Raw genomic sequence first — 18,665 nt, 5'->3', positions numbered from 1 at the left:
TAGATTATCTGCTAATTAGCTAGCATTAAGTATCTATATGAAGTTTGGCTGTATGTAATGTCTGTTTTCTCGAACAGCCGCTTCTACTGAGTACTGCTGTCGGTTTATTTCTTATACATAAAGGACTATAGCTTCAACTGCATACTTCTTTTTGATTCACCGTAAGGTTTGTTGTTATTATTATTACTGTTTAACTATTGTTATCACATTTGTTGGTTCCTCGTAAGGGAAACGTTGTTGTGTTGCATTTGTTAAATAATTGTAAACCATAACCCTCCCCCTTAGGGAGAAGGAGCTTTGGTTATTGTGTCCCTGTTTGAGGAAATTGACAATATTTTCACCGTTGTTACGGAAACATTTTTGTTAAAATGCCTTCGATAGAAGAAAGTGCAAAAATGAATTTCGCTGCAGCCATCAGCGGGCACGAACTCATTAAAATTAAAATGGAAGAAATACAAACGTATTTCGGATTGATCACCAACAAAGACGGTGAATCTAGGAGAAAAAAAAGATTTGATCACTTGGAGGAAAGCACCATCGAAAAGCGTCTTGGTGTGACTATGAAAGATATCAAGTATCTAACCAGAGGCGCTAAATTCGCCACAATAGAAGCAAGGTTCGACTCGAACCTTGCAAAGTGGAAATATTTTATTTTTACCTTTATATCTGGGACGTAGGACGTCCCGGATAAGAATTAAAAATGTCCCCCCAGAACTAGAGGTAGGCTGGATTGTAGCCACACTTCTATACAAGAGGGAGGACATGATACAATTGATCGAAATTGCAAAAGACGGGCCTACAATTCCAGTCTGTTATATATTTTGAGTATTGTAATCACTAGCGATATCAAGATATAACTTTGTATTTTGTATTTTATGTGTAGATGTATATATATAGATGTACATGTAATATGTACACATATATATATGCAATAGCACTATGACCTGGCAACGCCGGGTCATAATGCTAGTACATATATATATACATGCATATATATGTGTGTATGTATATATATATATACACACACACACATATATATGCATGTATATATATATATATATATATATATATATGCGTTTATATATATAATATATATATATTCTTTAATTATAATTATTGAATATTTGTATAATTTTACCTAAAAAAGGTTATTTTAACATACCAAACTACTTGGTAAAATTATTAATTAATTGATTAATTAATGTATTTATTAATTTTACCCATTTATTATTATTATTATTATTATTATTATTATTATTATTATTATTATTATAATATATATATATATATATATATATATATATATATATATATAATCATTGTTTAATGTCTGCTTTCCATGTTGGCATATATATATGTATATATTAAATATTATATATATATATCGCCATGTTGATTCGTTAGCTACTGCACGCATTTTTTTTCTCTCCTTCTTTCTGTGTTTTTCTCTCTCTGTGTATCTTTCTGTTGAAGAGCGTAGGCTCGAAACGTTAAAGACTTGTTTTATTTATATTTCCTGAGCGTCATACTAATACAATTGTTCGTTTGTTTTCCACCTGCCTTCGTCTTTTGTTTATTTTCATAAAGCTTCCCGTTATATATATATATATATATATATATATATATATATACCGTCAACATTATCACCAGCAAAAATTGAGGCAAAAAATAGTTGATAAAAAATATAGGCAAATCATTGTTGATAAAAATATAGCCAAAAGTATTTGAAAAACATACAGGCAAAAATAGTTGATATAAAATGCAATTGGTTTATCTCTTTAATATGCAGATTACTGTGTCAAATGTAATCCTTATTTATTCACAGTTTTGAATTAATCATGCATTATTTAGTAGCTATGAGATTTCAATGGTGTAATTGTATGTTTTTAGAATGACATTATAGGATATGTGTGAAAGGCCAGATCTGGTCAATTTGAACAGAAAACAGGTGGAAAAGATGTGGCCAGTTCAAATGCTAAATGGTTAACCTCTCCCGTCTAAGATCTACCTTATTGGATAAAACCCTAAAATTTCACTATTCTGACAAAATTTGGAGACATCTGTTGCAATTATCCATTACTCCTCAAACAATAAGCCTGTCCTCTTCCTTAATGGCATCTCAACTTTGGAGAAATTCTTAATTCTTGAGATTATCTCCCCTTCTCACATGAACGTGGTCTTAATTGCCGTTTGGTAATTGTGACTCATCCTTTAGAAGTGGTAATAATTTCAATAAATGTAGAATTTATGTTGTATGATATTTGATATAACTGTATCTGGTGACCCCCTGGAATGTTAGGGGAGAGGTCTCTGCCGTGAGGTTCCGTGTGGTACAGCAGAACATAGGCATTGATACGTGACGTCCATTGTGATATCACTTCATCTACGGATGATATATCACTCAGATAACGACCAAGTTGGTCATTACTCGTTCACGTGAATCCGATCCTACTAGTTAAGACATTCCAATAGTCTGATCGATCAGGGTTAACATAATGCTAAACAATAACAGCAACGTAATCTGTAGTATTATATACCTACAAACTCACCTACCCACCTACCCCGTGTGTGTGTGTGTGTGTGTGTGTGTGTGTGTGTGTGTGTGTGTGTGTAATCGATTTCCACAGACATTAAGGGAAGCGGCCAAATCTCCCTCAAATCACACCCTAGCGTCGTAACAATGACACGTTGGTAAACATAGCCCTGGTTCACTACACATAGGGATTAGATGGGATGGCCATTGCTGGAATGACCTTGGCAATGAGGTCTGCTTGATTATAACTGACCTGTGGTTAAACAATAACAACGACACATACATATTTTACAATCATTCGTATCAATGTGTATATGTGTAGGTAAACAAGCACATAGAAAAATACACGCATGCACATTTACGTTTGTATGCATGTGTGAGTCTGTGTGCATGTATGCATGTAATATACATTAGTGCAAGTATATGTGTGTGTACGTAAATGTATGCGTTTAATGCCGATCTGTTTACTTTGGTGATTACGCCGTGTTGTCATATAACACATGATCTTATTAGTCATCATTCGACATAGAGCGTTATACCGAAGGCAGTGATTGGTTAAAGAGGGGGTAGCTCCGTCTACACGAAAGCAGCCGAATCTCCGCCCACTTTTGTTATGTCTCATAACATGACAGCGACCACGTACACCAAAACCATAAATATAAAATTTACACACGAAAATACTGACACAATTGGTGTTGTTTTGATTTGTATTCGACAGACAAACAAAAATATTAGCTTTAATAATTGCTCTAATTTCGCCTGGATTATTTGATTTCTAATGTCAAAGTATTTATTAAATTTTGTTCCTTTGTCCCGAGTTCAAATTTCGCCCTGGATTTCGTTTCCACCTTATTTAAATCTCCCAGACAGTTGTTAAATGCTTGTTAGCAGTCATATATTGATATTACTAGAATTCCAAAGGATTTGATTATCTTTAGTGGATAGATAAACACACTAAATATCCCTTTTTTTTTCTCTTTTAATGTAACCTTAGTCACACACACACACACACACATGCATCTATTTACATATAATAGAATGGTAAGTCTCTGTCCTACCATTCTATCAGTGTTGTATACATCGTCCGTTATTATCCCTTTTCGACAGAATGTTAAAAATCTGCCATGCTTTAAAGCACAAAGTCTTCCCCCTTATATATATATATATATATGTGTGCATACATATAATATTAAGTGTACATATTCAAATATTTCTTTGCAAATAAAATAAAATTATTCGTCTGTCTTATTGTGATAATAAAGGCATCGTGATAACGTTGATGATGATGATGATGTGATGGTTGTTGTGGTGATGATGTTGGTTGTGTTAGAATGAATGTTGTCCCCCCCTCCCTCTCTTTCATCATCATCCAGTTCTTCCCGCCGCGGCTTCACCTGGTTCTGCACGCTGCTAAGTTTGTTGTGGTCTTCTTTTAACACACGATGTTACATACACACACACACACACACACAAGCGTCATTTAGATATGGCAATTCGCTGACACTGCTAAATGTTTTAACCTACAAATTTTGTATTGTATACACACGCACACATACACATACACATATACACGCATGTCCACACACACATACATACGAAAATAGATACAGTAAATAAAGTTTTGTAAACATATACATTATACATACATACACACGTACATACACAATATCTAACACGCCCCTCTTTGTTAGCACCTCCTTCATCCACAAAATATATTACTTTCTCGTGTGTGTATCTCTCTCTCTCTCTCTCTGTTTATCACACACATATACATAAACATAAGGATATATATATATATGTATATCTGCATGTAACCCTAACATAATATGACCGTCCCATTCCCTTCCATGTGCTCCTTTCGGCATCTGTTTAACAATGACTGAATACTCAGACGACACACTCCAGTTCACCTCCCCAAAAGAAACAAACTCTAAGAAAAACGACTGAATGATTCTAGTTTGTTTGCTTTTTGTTTGTTTTCTTAGAGAATAAATAAACAATAATTAAATGAACAGCTTAATAAATAAATCTTCAATTATACACACGCACACATGAGCAGAGCGGGAGATGCGATCACAGTGTCTCTTCTCGTAAATGTTTCCCTCTTAAAAAGAGGGAGATATTTGGGTTCGCACTGAAATACGGAAAATCACAACCAAAATCGGCTTGTTGTTATTTTGTTCTTGGATTAATATTCTTATTATTTAAAAAAAAAACAACAACTTTTTATTTACATTGGAAGTAATTCGCTGGAAGTGGAGAGGATCTTTTCAGATACTGGATTTTTCTTATAAAAAACAAAAACCGTTTGGATTCTATATAAACATACACACACGCACATATATCTATCTATATATAATCTATACATACTGGCATATCTACACACGTTGTACATCCATTTGCTTGAAGCTCCTATCAATAATGGCCCATCACAAGGTAAGCAATGCAAAACGTATTAAACATGTTTACATGCATCTATCTATCTGTCTATCTATCTACCTACCTACCTACCTATCATCTATCTATCTATCTATCTATCTATCTATCTATCTATCTATCTATCTATCTATCATCTATCTATCTATCTATCTATCTATCTATCTATCTATCTATCTATCTATCTATCTATCTGTCTATCTTATTTTGTTGGATAGTCTCTAGTTATGTTTTTACAGGCGAAACTCAGAGTAGCAAGAGACTAACTCGATCAAAATAGGATATTAATCTCTCTACTTTCGTATCTAGCACTCTTTTTTCCGACAATCAACTCTAAACGGATGTGTGTGCGTGTGTGTGTGTGTGTGTGCGTGTGCGCGTGTTAATCTAGTTACTCAGCATAATTCCTGTTGTTATTCTAATTGATCAGTTGTAAATTGGCGCATGTGATTCTTGTATGTAAAACAATGTTTATCATTGTTGTTGTTTTTCTGTTTACGTTTCTCTCTCTTTATTGTTTTTCTTTTCTTTTTCTCTTTCTCGAATGAAAATAAACAAAACATCCGATATATTTATTATTTAGCATAAACTTCACTGCATCCTTTTTTGAACAACCCTCTTCCCCCTCATGACCATAGAAAAGTCTGAGTTTGTTTAATCCCTGTCAGTCCCGTTGGTAAGCAGAGGGACGTCTAAAGGAGATCCATCCATGTCCAACACGCCTTTTTCTGCAGACACCTACCGAACTTGGAACCAAATCATTCATATCTGAGGCAGAACTTGTGGAGGTTAACTGCTATTTCCAACAGACCGAACGGCTTCATAGATGCTCCCTCGTTGGCGAGACAAAATAAATTCGTTTCCGTGTTTGTTATTTGTAGTGCCTTGCTTGTATTCATACTTTGGTGTTCTGGTAGAAAGCGAAGAAAGCCCCACAGCAGCTATAAAATCGATAGATTGCCGGACAAAATGTTTGTGCTGTTTAATTACGTCCCCTTTATGTTTTGAGTTCAAATCTTTCATCTTTCTCGAATAGGAAAAAATTACATCAATTCCGTATTGGACACAACAATATAAACCAACTCCATGTTTCCCAAACATGACGTTGAGCTAAAGTTCTTTCATCCTGGGTCAATCTTGATCCAACCGACCTCTATAATAAAAGTAATTCCACTGGAGACCTTCCTATTTTCTTAAGGCATAATGTATCGAGGACTACATTATCCAGTATATCATTCTTATTTTATTGATAGTAGATAGCCACATGAAGATTTGACTACTATTTCTTGCAGGTCGAGCGACACGTAGAGGCTTCTTCGATAAGTGGAATGCGGGCGTAGTAACAGAAATGACAGAGCGGTGTTTAGTTACATTAAATCTATGCTCTAAGTTCGAATCTTACTAGGATGAACCTTGTCTTTCAATATTTCAGAGTTGATCGAACTCAGTATCAGTCATATACTGCTAAAATTTTATCGATCCTTTCCTACCATCACTATTTATGGCCTTGTAACAATGCGGGGGTAATATTAAATTTCTACATGTATGTCTCAGGCTACGAAGAATCGAAAGTAAGTTTATCTTTCCTGGGAAGACAAGATCGTCACTAATCAATGCAGATAATCGATCAGTAAGAAATAGCAGTCAATTTTTCTTCAAAACACTATCGCGCCTTGAAAAGGGAAACACACGCACTCAGATTTGGGATCTGACGATACGCCGTAAGGCTAAAACCCTTTATGGACGGGAAACCTAAGATAATCCCATAAACCGGCCTTCCCCATTTTTAATAATATATATATATTATATATGAGATATACACACATATATATGCCTATGTATATATATGTGTGTGTGTGTATATATATATATATATATATATATATATATATATATATATATACACACACACACATATATATACATAGGCATATATATATATATATATATACACACACGGATATATATGCCTATGTATATATGTGTGTGTGTGTGTGTGTATATATATATATATATATATAATACGCACATATATACATAGCCATATATATATATAACATGATCTAATCTAGGGTTTAACAAAAGTGAAAAATTATTTTCAAGTTCTGTTCCCAGTTCTTGAAAGTTCTTTCCAAGCGTGCTTTCCAAGAACTTGACCCGATTCCAGTCCTGATTGATACCGTTCTTAGCTGCTCTTGAGAAAGGCTTGAAGGCCATTTAGTATTATCGACTTAACGACGGGGATGGCCTCTCTGTGTAACCCGCGAAAACTGGAAGCAAAAAGTCTCCTTCAAACTGTACCCAAACCGTCTTTTAAAAATATGCGACATAGATGATTGTAATGTTTTAGATGCAGTGTTTGAATAAAAGACAGGATGATCACAGCTGGAACGCCTTAGATCGGAAGTTTACTTAATTATTGCTGCGCTGAGAATTAATAACGTAACTTAAAGCTGTAGCCATGTGTCTATGGTCTTGTCTAAAAAACCAGCTACACTGTGTGCACTTTCAATTCGCTGTAATTATTTAAATCAACCCAGGAGAAGCAAACTTATGAACGAAGAAGTTCAAACCATGACCATCCAGTCTTTTTCCATTCAACATTATCCAAAATATTCTAAGCTTTTAAGACAATAGCGAAATTTGGATGTTATTACTAGCAGAGTAATGGGTCAAATGGAGGTTCTCGTAGGTTTGTTTGTATTAGAACTGGTTCATGTTTTGTAGTTAAAGATATTGTAAAAGGTGTGGACGTCAAAACTTCCTTCTCATACCACACTTAAAAAAACCCTCAGACTTCTTATTATTGACTATAGAACGTGGATGAAACGGCGCAAACTGCAAAAAGGAAAATAAACGAGATAGACTTCTTTATATCATGCAATACTCAAGCTATCATTGATTTATATCCCACTCTAGGGTCGATAATATCAGGAATAACTGACGGAGAATACAGCATTTCGAGCTATCCTTAGCAATAATGAGCCTGGAAGTTCTTCCTAGACTTTCAATGCAACGTGTCTTTCAATTATATATCGTGTTGTTTCCCTCCAAGAATCTTTATATTAGCTTTATTTTATGTTAATTGTTGTTATTTAACATTAGACTAGCCGTGATCGAGTGGAGTAAGGCATTCCAGCCTTGTTCCACTCATTTTTTAAATCCAGTGTCTCCTTCCTGTTCGTTAAGACAGTAGAATGTGATTTGAGGGAAATCTAACTACGATTTCTAGCAAGCTGAACGACCACAGAGAGAGTTCCTCATCTCTAGTCTTCGTTAGTATCAGCACAATTATGTTTCAAGACCATGCTGCTTTTTATTAGCTTACTACCCACCCCCAGCTCCATTTACCCTAGTTTACGTATAAACAACGTGTAAGACATACGAACCAATGGGATAGTCATCTGCCTTGCTAGAAATAACAGTCAAGCCTCTCTCAAATTACATTCTCCCGTCTTAAAAATGAGATGAATGGTCACGGCTAGAATGGCTTTGAAATGAGTGTCTGCTTGCTCAGAGCTGACCAAGAGCCAAACACAAAGAATAAATAAAATAACGGCGAAGGAAAAGAATACGCACATCCAGTGTTTAAAGGTTAGGGTTAGGGTTACGCCGAAAACGGACGCCAAAAGAACGTTTTAAAAAATGGGTCGCACAAAATAATGTGGGTGCTAGATACAATCTGGAATAAAAATGCGATGGTCACGATTGGAACATCCTTATCTTAATCAGGGTTGATTTGGTGTCAAAAACCAACAGCAAACAAATATGCGATTATCGTTAGCACGCTGGGCGACATGCCTAGCGGTATTTCGTCTGCCGTTACGTTCTGAGTTCTAATTCCACCGAGGTCGACTTTGCCTTTCATCCTTCCGGGGTCGATTATATAAGTACCAGTTATGCACTGGAATCATATAATCGACTTAATCCGTTTGTCTGTACTTGTTTGTCCTCTCTGTGTTTAGCCCGTTGTGGGTAGTAAAGAAATAGGTATTTCGTCTGCCGTTACGTTCTGAGTTCAAATTCCGCCGAGGTCGACTTTGCCTTTCATCCTTTCGGGGTCGATAAATTAAGTACCAGTTACGCACTGGGGGTCAATGTAATCGACTTAATCTCTTTATCTGTCCTTGTTTGTCCTCTCTATGTTTAGCCCCTTGTAGGCAATAAAGAAATATATATATGTATAATTATAATAATGAGTAATGATAGCAACGAAGAAGCCCGTATGTGATCTACTAGAAATATCAGCCAAATCCCATTTGACTTCCGCTCCTACCGTCTTGAGAGACTACTTATTAGATAAATCATTCTTGACTACAATCTTTAAAAACAAAAGACAGGGTGATTATAATTTCTACTCGATAGGCTAGACAACAACAATAAAGAGATTAAATAAAAGAATGCTTAAGCTTAGACTTCGTTAGGTGGACGGATATATGAGGAACGGGTCTACATTAGTAAAACAAAAATAAGGTGAATGTGTGTGCGATGTGGAAAATGAGTTCCTCATATATTTCAGACAAGATTCCTGTGTAATATGTACCAGATATGTATATGACCTTAATGTAGATATGTAATACTTTGCTTGACTGAATAAGGATATGTAAATAAATGTGCGTGTGGTACAATGGTCCACATGTATGTATGTACATACATACATGTAGACCAACAAATTGCATGAGTTTTAAATTTCAATAATTTTATTTTTAAATTCTGGTGATTGGAAAGAATTTTATGGAATCCAATTTTATCTTAAATTGTGCTTATTTAATTTAAGAAGGTTCAGCTCGTATTAAAATATATATTTATATTTACAGATTTGCATGTTTCCAAATATACTTGAGAGGAAGCCAGCCTCTATATTTATTCCTCCATCTGCTAAAAAAATATCAAATTTTCTTCAAATTACACTCTTTGATCATAAACTCGAACAGGAACATAGCATAAGGGCAAGAAAGTGCTTGACCTCAGGCATACTGAGGTACGACTAACCTAAATATTAAACAATATATATATGCAAGAAATTACACACAATAGTTATTGAGTGGAACCTGTTTCGATTCCTAGTTGCACCCATTAACACATTCGTTTCTAATGTCGGGTGGTAGCTGAAAACACCTGAACTCAACGACTTCCACTTTATACCGGCGGAAACACCCCAAGCTACGTGACTTTATGCATGAAAGCACTATAATGTTTCATCACATCGCCCGCCCTACATCGTTAACTCTTTCAAATTTACTCAACCTTGTGAATGTCATGCGATGCGTTAATGTACTGTTTGTATCTAGGTCGGTTTAGACACGTGTGCAAATTTAGTCTCCCAAATTGTTTTGCTCGAGCTTAAGCCCGCTGAATCTTGCTTTCCCTCAGAAATGGTGTGTGCGTGTGTATGTGAAGGAGAGAAAGACAGAGAGAGAGAGTGGGGGGAGATCCTAATTCTCTACAATCCCATTTATCCAGTGGCATAAAATACCACGTGTCTCGTGTTTCTTTTGTAGCAGTTTTAGGCTTATGAGGATCGGTTTTTCAATGAGTGCATGTGAGTGTAGGGTGTGTTTACATATATATATATCATATATGTATGCAATATTTATGTTGATCGCTGTAGTAAAACCACAGATCATCAGCTTGGCACTGATAATTTGTCATCGCTTTGTTGCTCAATAATGTATTATTGAGTCGACTTCCATCGTGTTTGTGTGTCAATATTACACCGGTAACACTTTACTTGGTGGAAATATATGTCCATAATACTAAGTTACTTTAGGAGCCAAGGAAGGTTTCTACGAGATCTTTGTTCACATTTAGTCAAATGCATTATAGAAAAATAAATGGACCCTACTATCTACCAGTCGCTTAATTTGCTAGACATAACAGTCAAATTTCTTTCAATCCCCTTTGAAAAATACCCGGGAAGGAAGAAAAAAAAAGATGCGATGGTCATGACGGAATTTGGGAATAAGCTCCTCGTTTTATTTTTTCCCTTCAGTTTTTAATATTCTTGTATTTCGAACAAATGGCACTTTGCGATTCTGAAGGACGTTTTTTTTTTGTTTTGCTTTTTTTTCCTTCAAAAATTTCAATTATTATTTCATTTTTGCATTGCAGGAAACTTCCTTTTCGTGTTTATTTCTCTTGTATTCTTGGCAATAGGACTTGCTAATTCTACCTCATCTTTTTACTTTGAACTCAATGTGTACACACAAACTTGCGATTCTTCGGTTACGACGACGAGGGTTACAGTTGGTCCGATCAATGGAACAGCCAACTCGTGAAATTAACGTGCAAGTGGCTGAGTACTCCACAGACACACGTACCCTTAACGTAGCCCTTAGAATGTGACAAGGCTGGTCCCTTTGAATTACAGGTACAATTCACTTTTGCCACCTCTGAGGACTGCAGCAACGTGAGCTTAACACCCTAACCCCTAAGCTACGCACATACAGACACACATACACGGCATGCTGTACACATGCACTATTATAGTTCCAGCTAATTGTAAATGCACATGTAAATAGCATTGCTAGAGTTTCATGTTTCATGAAGCTAACTCGTACCTAAACAAATGCTAAAATACATCACACACACTAGAGGGAACATACACACACCGTACTCATGCTCTAACAACACAGCTATATAGCTACACCATATACACAGAAACTAAGACACAAATTCTATGCTACCGTCCTAACAGAAGTGCAGATCATTTGTCACTTCACAATTTATTATGTAAAAGAACTTGCATAAACAAACTTATACCTGCTGCTTGTCAATATTGCCTCCAATTCTTAGTAATCAGTGCGTTAAAACTAAGGTTGTGCAAGTTCTCTTTCCTGTAACTTAAGTATGTGTAAACTGAATGTTTGTGCAGATGTGAACTTGAAATTGTTTCAAGATGGTTTTCGTGCAGTCTATCTCTTATCTATCGTCTATGAAACATCATTGAGCATTATTTTTTATGTGATGCAATGGCGAAATAAATATATTTTATAACAATAACAGCTAAAGTAATGAAGAATAAATTAAACCAACTACGGCATGAAAGACACAGTTTAACTTTTATAAAACAAAGAATGTTAAATTCACTTAAACGTTTATTTTCTGTGTGTTTTTTGGATGGCGAATATGTCTTCCACGTTGTAATTATTTTAATTCTAACGGATTCAGAACGAATGATAGGTAAAACACTGGATGAATTAAAGATTTAAGATTAGCAAGAGAAGTGTTCAGTTGTAGCTCCAAAGATCTTTAGAATAGAAAATTTAGCAAACTTTATCTCTATTTATATCGGCGATCCAAGAGTACAGCTTACTATTTCCACTTTTGCAAAATTTATCTTTAAGTGGTTTACAGCAAAATGGAAGTGTTTTCACATTATGGAAGACAAAAGTGAAAATGATACATTTATTTATTCTAGAATCTGCAAAATAAACAATTCATCGTCATCGTTTTTACGTCCATTTTTCCCTGCTTGCATGGGTCGGACGGAATTTGTTGAGGTGGATTTTCTATAGCCGGATGCCCTTCTTGTCGCTAACCCTCACTTCTTTTCTAGTAAGATAGTATTCCAAGTTACAGGAATTCCATCTTGGGGCTATAGCAGATGACAATTAGCCAAAGTGTCATGCAGTGGAACTGAACCAGCAACCACATGGTTACAAAGTGAGCATCTTAACTGCTCAGCCATGCCTACACTGGTTACGATTTTTTATAAAATTCATCCATTTATGTTCTGTCTACAGATTCCACCGATATTCTTTTCGCTTTTCATGCACTATTGGAACCAGGTTCAAAGTCAAGTAGAGACATGTACTGGGTTCTTGAGCCAATGTCAGGGAACAGTTGTTGAATTAATCGACAGAATATGTAACCGTATATTTGTGTAGCTGAGAAGGTGTGTTAATATAAGATAAGTGCTTACATATGTGTGAATATATTTGGCATAAGGTCACTGATTGGTATGCTTATGGCATGGATCCAAAACTCACCTTGAGCTTAGTGGGATTTTCCACCCAACAGTCAAAGACAAACGCAAATACTGCAAAATATTTCATCCGATACTTTACCATTTCTTCTACTCTGTTGACCTAAATGATAAAAGCATATCACTATCATCATCATTTAATAGTACACTTAATAATAATATTCCTTTTTATTACAATAAGAGTGATGGAGGAGGGGACATTACAGAGAACATGTTACAAAAACAAACATTGAAGTTTACGCTGAAGTCAAATGAAATGAAATGTAAGGAGTGGCTGTGTGGTAAGTAGCTTGCTTACCAACCACATGGTTCCAGGTTCAGTCCCACTGTGTGGCGCCTTGGGCAAGTGTCTTCTACTATAGCCTCGGGCCGACCAAAGTCTTGTACGTGGATTTGGTTGAAGGAAACTGAAAGAAGCCCGTCGTATGTGCGTGTAATATGTTTGTGTGTCTGTGTTTGTCCCCCCAACATCGCTTGACAACCAATGCTGGTGCATTTACGTCCCCATAAGTTAGCAGTTCAGAAAAAGAGACTGATAGAATAAGTACTACATTTACAAAGAATAAGTCCTGGGATTGATTTGCTCGACTAAAGGTGGTGCTCCAGCATGGCTGCAGTCAAATGACTGAAACAAGTAAAAGAATAAAAGAATTACTATGGTTATGAGTAAAGACCAAAAGAGCACGATTGCAAATGGAAGTAGTCAAAATGGTGTTCTTGTGAAGGATCTCTGGAGTAACATGACTCTTGCCAGGAAGTTGGAGATCAGGGAGTCTTTCTATGTCAAGCTGTTATTTCTACACATTGAGAAGCGACAGCTTTTGGTACGACAGACATGATTAGAATGTTGTTGGAAAGACTCACAAAATGGATTCTTCAGGCCAAGCTAACCAACAGCAGATCGAAGAGGAAGACCAAGAACAAGATGGTTGGATAACATCCATAGTCTCAATTGCTCATGCTTGAGAATCCTGCCAGAAAGTGGAATGACAGTTGCTTCTGATTGAACTCTATGGAGGAGGTGCCTGAGGAATCCATCCCAGGAATAGTGGGTGGAGAAAATGAGTGGAAGAAATAATATCATTATGTCTCAACAGAATGACTATAACCAAGGTTAACGAAGGAATCTCATGGAGATTTTCATACATCAGCTCAAGACCACAAATTTTATCATTTCTGGAACAATGAAAGATAAAGTCAATACTGCTTCAGCTAATTTCATCTAACTCATGCAGATATTTACATTAGAACGATGATGGTGATGATAATTATCATCATGATATGTATGAAATACTTTCACACATGATGACTATGGTAATAGATACTTGCCCAAGATAATGTTCAACTGGCTGAAAGCTAGAAATTTGTGATTGCAAATTAAACTTCTTAACCACCACTCCCCCACCCCACACCCTCATCCATGCTTCCATTATGTTTTATCTTTTGCTTGTTTTTGTCATTAGACTATAGCCCGAGGCCATAATAGTAGACACTTGCCCAAGATACCAAGCAGTGAGACTGAACCCAAAGCCAAGTGGTTGGGAAGTAAACTTGTTCCCACAACAGTCACATCCAGGGCTGTGGAGTCGGATCACAGAGTCAGAAACAATTAAGGGGTAGCTGGAGTCAGAGTCAGTAAAACTATGCCAACTCTGACTCCGACTCACAATATCTTTATTCTTTAATATGAACCAGTTATAACACATAGGCCTACTCAAAGTACAAGCGTATACATATGCTTTATTAGATATGTAGACCACAATCACTTCATTAAATAAAGAGGAGTCAGAGTCGGAGTCAAAATTTTTTTGTCTCGACTCCACACCTGTGCCTGACAAACTGACCAAAACCAAGAAAGAAAAGCAAAAAATACCGTTTGCATGCCTTGTCTCATATTTCAGTGTTTATTGGTATCATCATCTAATGTCTGCTTCTCCTTGTTTTCATGGGTCAGATAGAATTTGTTGAGATTTTCTAAGGAAGAAAAGTAAAGTTGATTTGAATTTAGAACGAAAAGAATCACAACCAAACACCACAGGGTTGTTTCCCACCATTCCATTATTCTCCTGAATTTGCCATTCCAATATAATTTCACTGTAACATTTTGCTAAAATTCTATGGTGATGTTCTTCATAGTTGTGGTAGTGGTGGTGGTGGTATGATGATGATTGCTAGGTATTGGTTTTGGTGGCACTCATCTCCCTTGTTTCATCCACTTCCTCATCTGCCTCCTTTCATCCTCTTCCCCATCTTCCTCCTTTCATCCTCTTCCCCCACCCCCTTTTTCCTCATCCATCTTTAGCACCATCTTCTTTCAAACGGAGAACTACTAAACTCCACTTAGTAATCTTAAACATCATGACTTCACTAGCCTTTCACTCACTCACTCACACACTCTCTCTCTCTCTACCTCTTTTTCTGTTTTATATTTATATTCTTATCTAATTCAAGTATTTACAGCTTCTTAGAATTGGAAAGAATCCCAGTTTTACATATAGTAAGCATTTGGGAGAAAGAGTGCCAATTTATCACAGACATTTCTTTTGAAGGGCAGCAGCACAGTTAGATAGCGGACTTTTCATCTTCTTATCACTCAGTAAGATGAGGAACGGATGTGGCCCTGACCTTTGCGGTACTTCTGAGATTCTAAGGAGTAAGAAAAGCGGAAACCATATATTATGGGTCATTGAAGGAGGAAGCAGTACATCAAGATATAGACTTGTACCAAGACAGCTGCTATGATTTGAATGCTTGTAAAAGAATAGACTTTGCTGAAGATATTCCAAGACAAAATGGTGGTGCTAAACCAAACGAGATTAGTCAATCACTTGAAAAAGCAAATGAAGGCCACACAACAAACTGTTTCTACCTCCCTAATTTCCCTTTCAGTACTTGGGTTACCCAACACTTTGTTCAAAGTGCCATGCTGTGGGATTGGAAATAGAAGCATACAATTGTGAAGCAAATTTGTAAATCACACATGCATGTTACTCATCATCATCAGCATCACCATCATCATCATCAGCAGCAGCATCATCATCAGCAGCAGCACATCATCATCATCATCATCATCATCATTTAACGTCCATTTTCTAAGCTGGCATGGGTTGGACAGTTTGACAGGAGCTGGCAAGCCAGAGAGCTGCACCCGGTTCCATTGTCTGTTCTAACATGGTCTCTATGGCTGGATGCCCTTCCTAATGCCAACTGTTTTACAGAGTGTACTTGGGTGCTCTGGGTGCTTTTATTATGTGGCACCAGCCTGCATTTATAAATTGACAAAATGGTGAACAAAACCCTGGCAGTCAACTTTGCTTTTCATTCTTTCAGAATCGATAAAATAAGTACCTGATGATAACTGGGATTGATATAATCAAGTTTTGCTGGCTTTGTACCAAATTTAGAGATCAATATTTAGTCACATTTCTTTATGATCTGAATTCAAATCCTTTCATGATCAGCTTTACCTTTCACCTTTCTGGGACCAATTTACTAAAGTCGATATAACTGAATGGTTGCTCACCCCAAACAGTGTGGTTTTGTACCAGCAGTAGAAATTGTTATTACTTTGGCTGAAGCACAGTCAAATAACTATTTAAAATTGAAGGAAGCTCTGGCTTTTATTAGGAGTTGTCCACAACCATTCATGATGCAGAGACTGGAAGCCTATTTCAGTTCGGGAGTGACTTATCATCACATGTCCCTTAGTCACAAACACATATCGTATTGCTGCAATAGAATGCTGTATCACCAACAATAAAGTGATTTCTCTAAGACATCACCCAGTAACCTATCAAGTCCATACCATTTACACATTTCTCAATACATAACTTCTGTTATGACTCCCCTCCTTCATTTTATGCCTCCATCTTAGATGCTAGTTGATATAATTCGCTTTTAACTGTGGCACTCAAAGAACATAAAGCTATACAAATAGTATGGATTAGAATATTGGGTTCAAAGTCCCTTTGCAAAGAAAAAGAACCCAGTTTTCTACATGCTACCATTTATAGTTTTATCTATTTGCAGCTGTTCAGTTAAAAATGAATAACTTTACATCTCTTGAAGTTTCTGATTTCTTATAACCAAAATGGTATTTCGGTATGTTCGTTTATGTAGAAGATCAGACCATGCATATCAAGCCAATAGGAAGAGGTTACTCAACATACTAGAAATAATAACTAATATCTCCCTTAAATCACACTGTACAACATTAAATAGGACAAGGTCACTGTACATAATATGGGGATGAAATCAATAAATTCCAAGGAAACGAGTGAATGTTTTGTGGTAACAGTAACACTTTGTTATGGTGATGCTGCTATGTAAAAAAACTGGTGCTAGTGCCGCATAAAAAGCACCCAGTACATTCTTTAAAATGTTTGGTATGAGGAAGGACATCCAGCTGTAGAAACCATACCAAAACAGTGTATGGAATCTGGTGTGGTTCCTGTCAAACCATCCAGCCCATGCCAGCATGGAAAATGGACATTAAATGATGATGATGATGAAGCCCCAGGAGACTTCGGTAAATTCCGTTGGTGTGAGGTGGGAAGATTAACACTCAAGTTCTTTATCTAAGATTGAGAAAGAGAGATAAAGTATTATTTCTCTCTCTCTTTCTCTGACACACATCCACCCTTATATAAATATTTTATTGTTTCCATAAATTCTGTCACTGTACAGATTTATTGTCATACCCTCAAGTGATTTATTATTCATAGGGATATCGGGTGCATACTTTTGGTGAAAAATATCTCACTAATTATGACGCACCCTGTAGAGGACATATCTGTCTTGTTACCTAGTACACTTGTGTATATACATATATGTGTGTATATATATTATGTATGTATATAATATGTATTATATATGTGTGTATGTGTCTGCATATTATTTATGAGAATTATGTATTCGAATCTATATATGTATAAGGTTTCACATTTACAAACATAGTAAGTTATAAAACTTTGATTGACTGAAACTTTAGAAGTTGCCATTCGAAAGAATTGAACCTGGAATCCTATGGTTGTGAAGCAAACATCTAACTACAGTCATGCTGGGGCCTACAGTATCCATCCATCTTCTGCACCCACTATTCCAAAGAGGGTCATAGAGGTAGAGTCCTCAGGTATCTCCTCTGTAGGGTCCTGTGTGTGTGTGTGTGAAGGCACATGGCTCAGTGGTTAGAACATCTTGCTCACAATCATGAGGTAGTGAGTTCAATTCTCAGACTGGGCTGTGTGTTTTTGAGCAAGACACTTTATTTCATGTTGCTCCAGTTCTCTCAACTGTAGATTAGAGTTGCAACATCACTGGTTCCAAGCTGAGTCGGCCCCCTTTGCCTTTCCTTTGGATAATATCAGTGGCATGGAGAGAGAAGGCTGGTATGCATGGGTGATGGCTGGTCTTCAACAAACAACCAACTTGTGCTTTGGAGGGGAACTTTCTGGGCACAAATCCATGGTTATTCATGACTGAATCCACAAGTTTTTTTATTCTCTCTCTGTTTATTTCCTCGTGTTCCTTTCTGTTGAAGAGCGTAGGCTCAAAACAAAATAGTCTTTCTTACCTTCCTGAGCATCAAACTAATACACCTGCTTGTTTATACACCTGTCTTCATCCTTTGTTTTTCTGTAGATTTCAATATAAATATATATATATATATATATATATGTAAAATAATTACGGTAATGGTGGTGGTGTGGT

General features: G+C 36.4%; 1 protein-coding gene across 8 annotated transcripts in view; it reads left to right on the top strand.

Moving 5' to 3' along the window:
* The window catches only part of LOC115216595 (5'-AMP-activated protein kinase subunit gamma-1), a 764,404-nt gene that overhangs the window by 454,258 nt on the left and 291,481 nt on the right, over positions 1–18,665 (top strand). The window contains exon 1 of one of the 8 annotated variants that reach the window (XM_029786065.2): positions 4,397–4,969. The exons of the other annotated variants lie outside the window; for them this stretch is intronic. Coding sequence (XP_029641925.1) covers positions 4,955–4,969 — 15 coding nt within the window. The 5' untranslated portion in view covers positions 4,397–4,954. Of the gene's footprint in view, positions 1–4,396; positions 4,970–18,665 lie in introns of those variants that run through there. 8 annotated transcript variants of the gene reach the window in all.

This window comes from Octopus sinensis, linkage group LG10 (assembly GCF_006345805.1).
Source record: "Octopus sinensis linkage group LG10, ASM634580v1, whole genome shotgun sequence".
Lineage (NCBI taxonomy): Eukaryota > Metazoa > Mollusca > Cephalopoda > Octopoda > Octopodidae > Octopus > Octopus sinensis.
The sequence above is the reverse complement of the archived record's forward strand: the minus strand, read 5'-3'. Positions and strand labels throughout refer to the sequence as shown.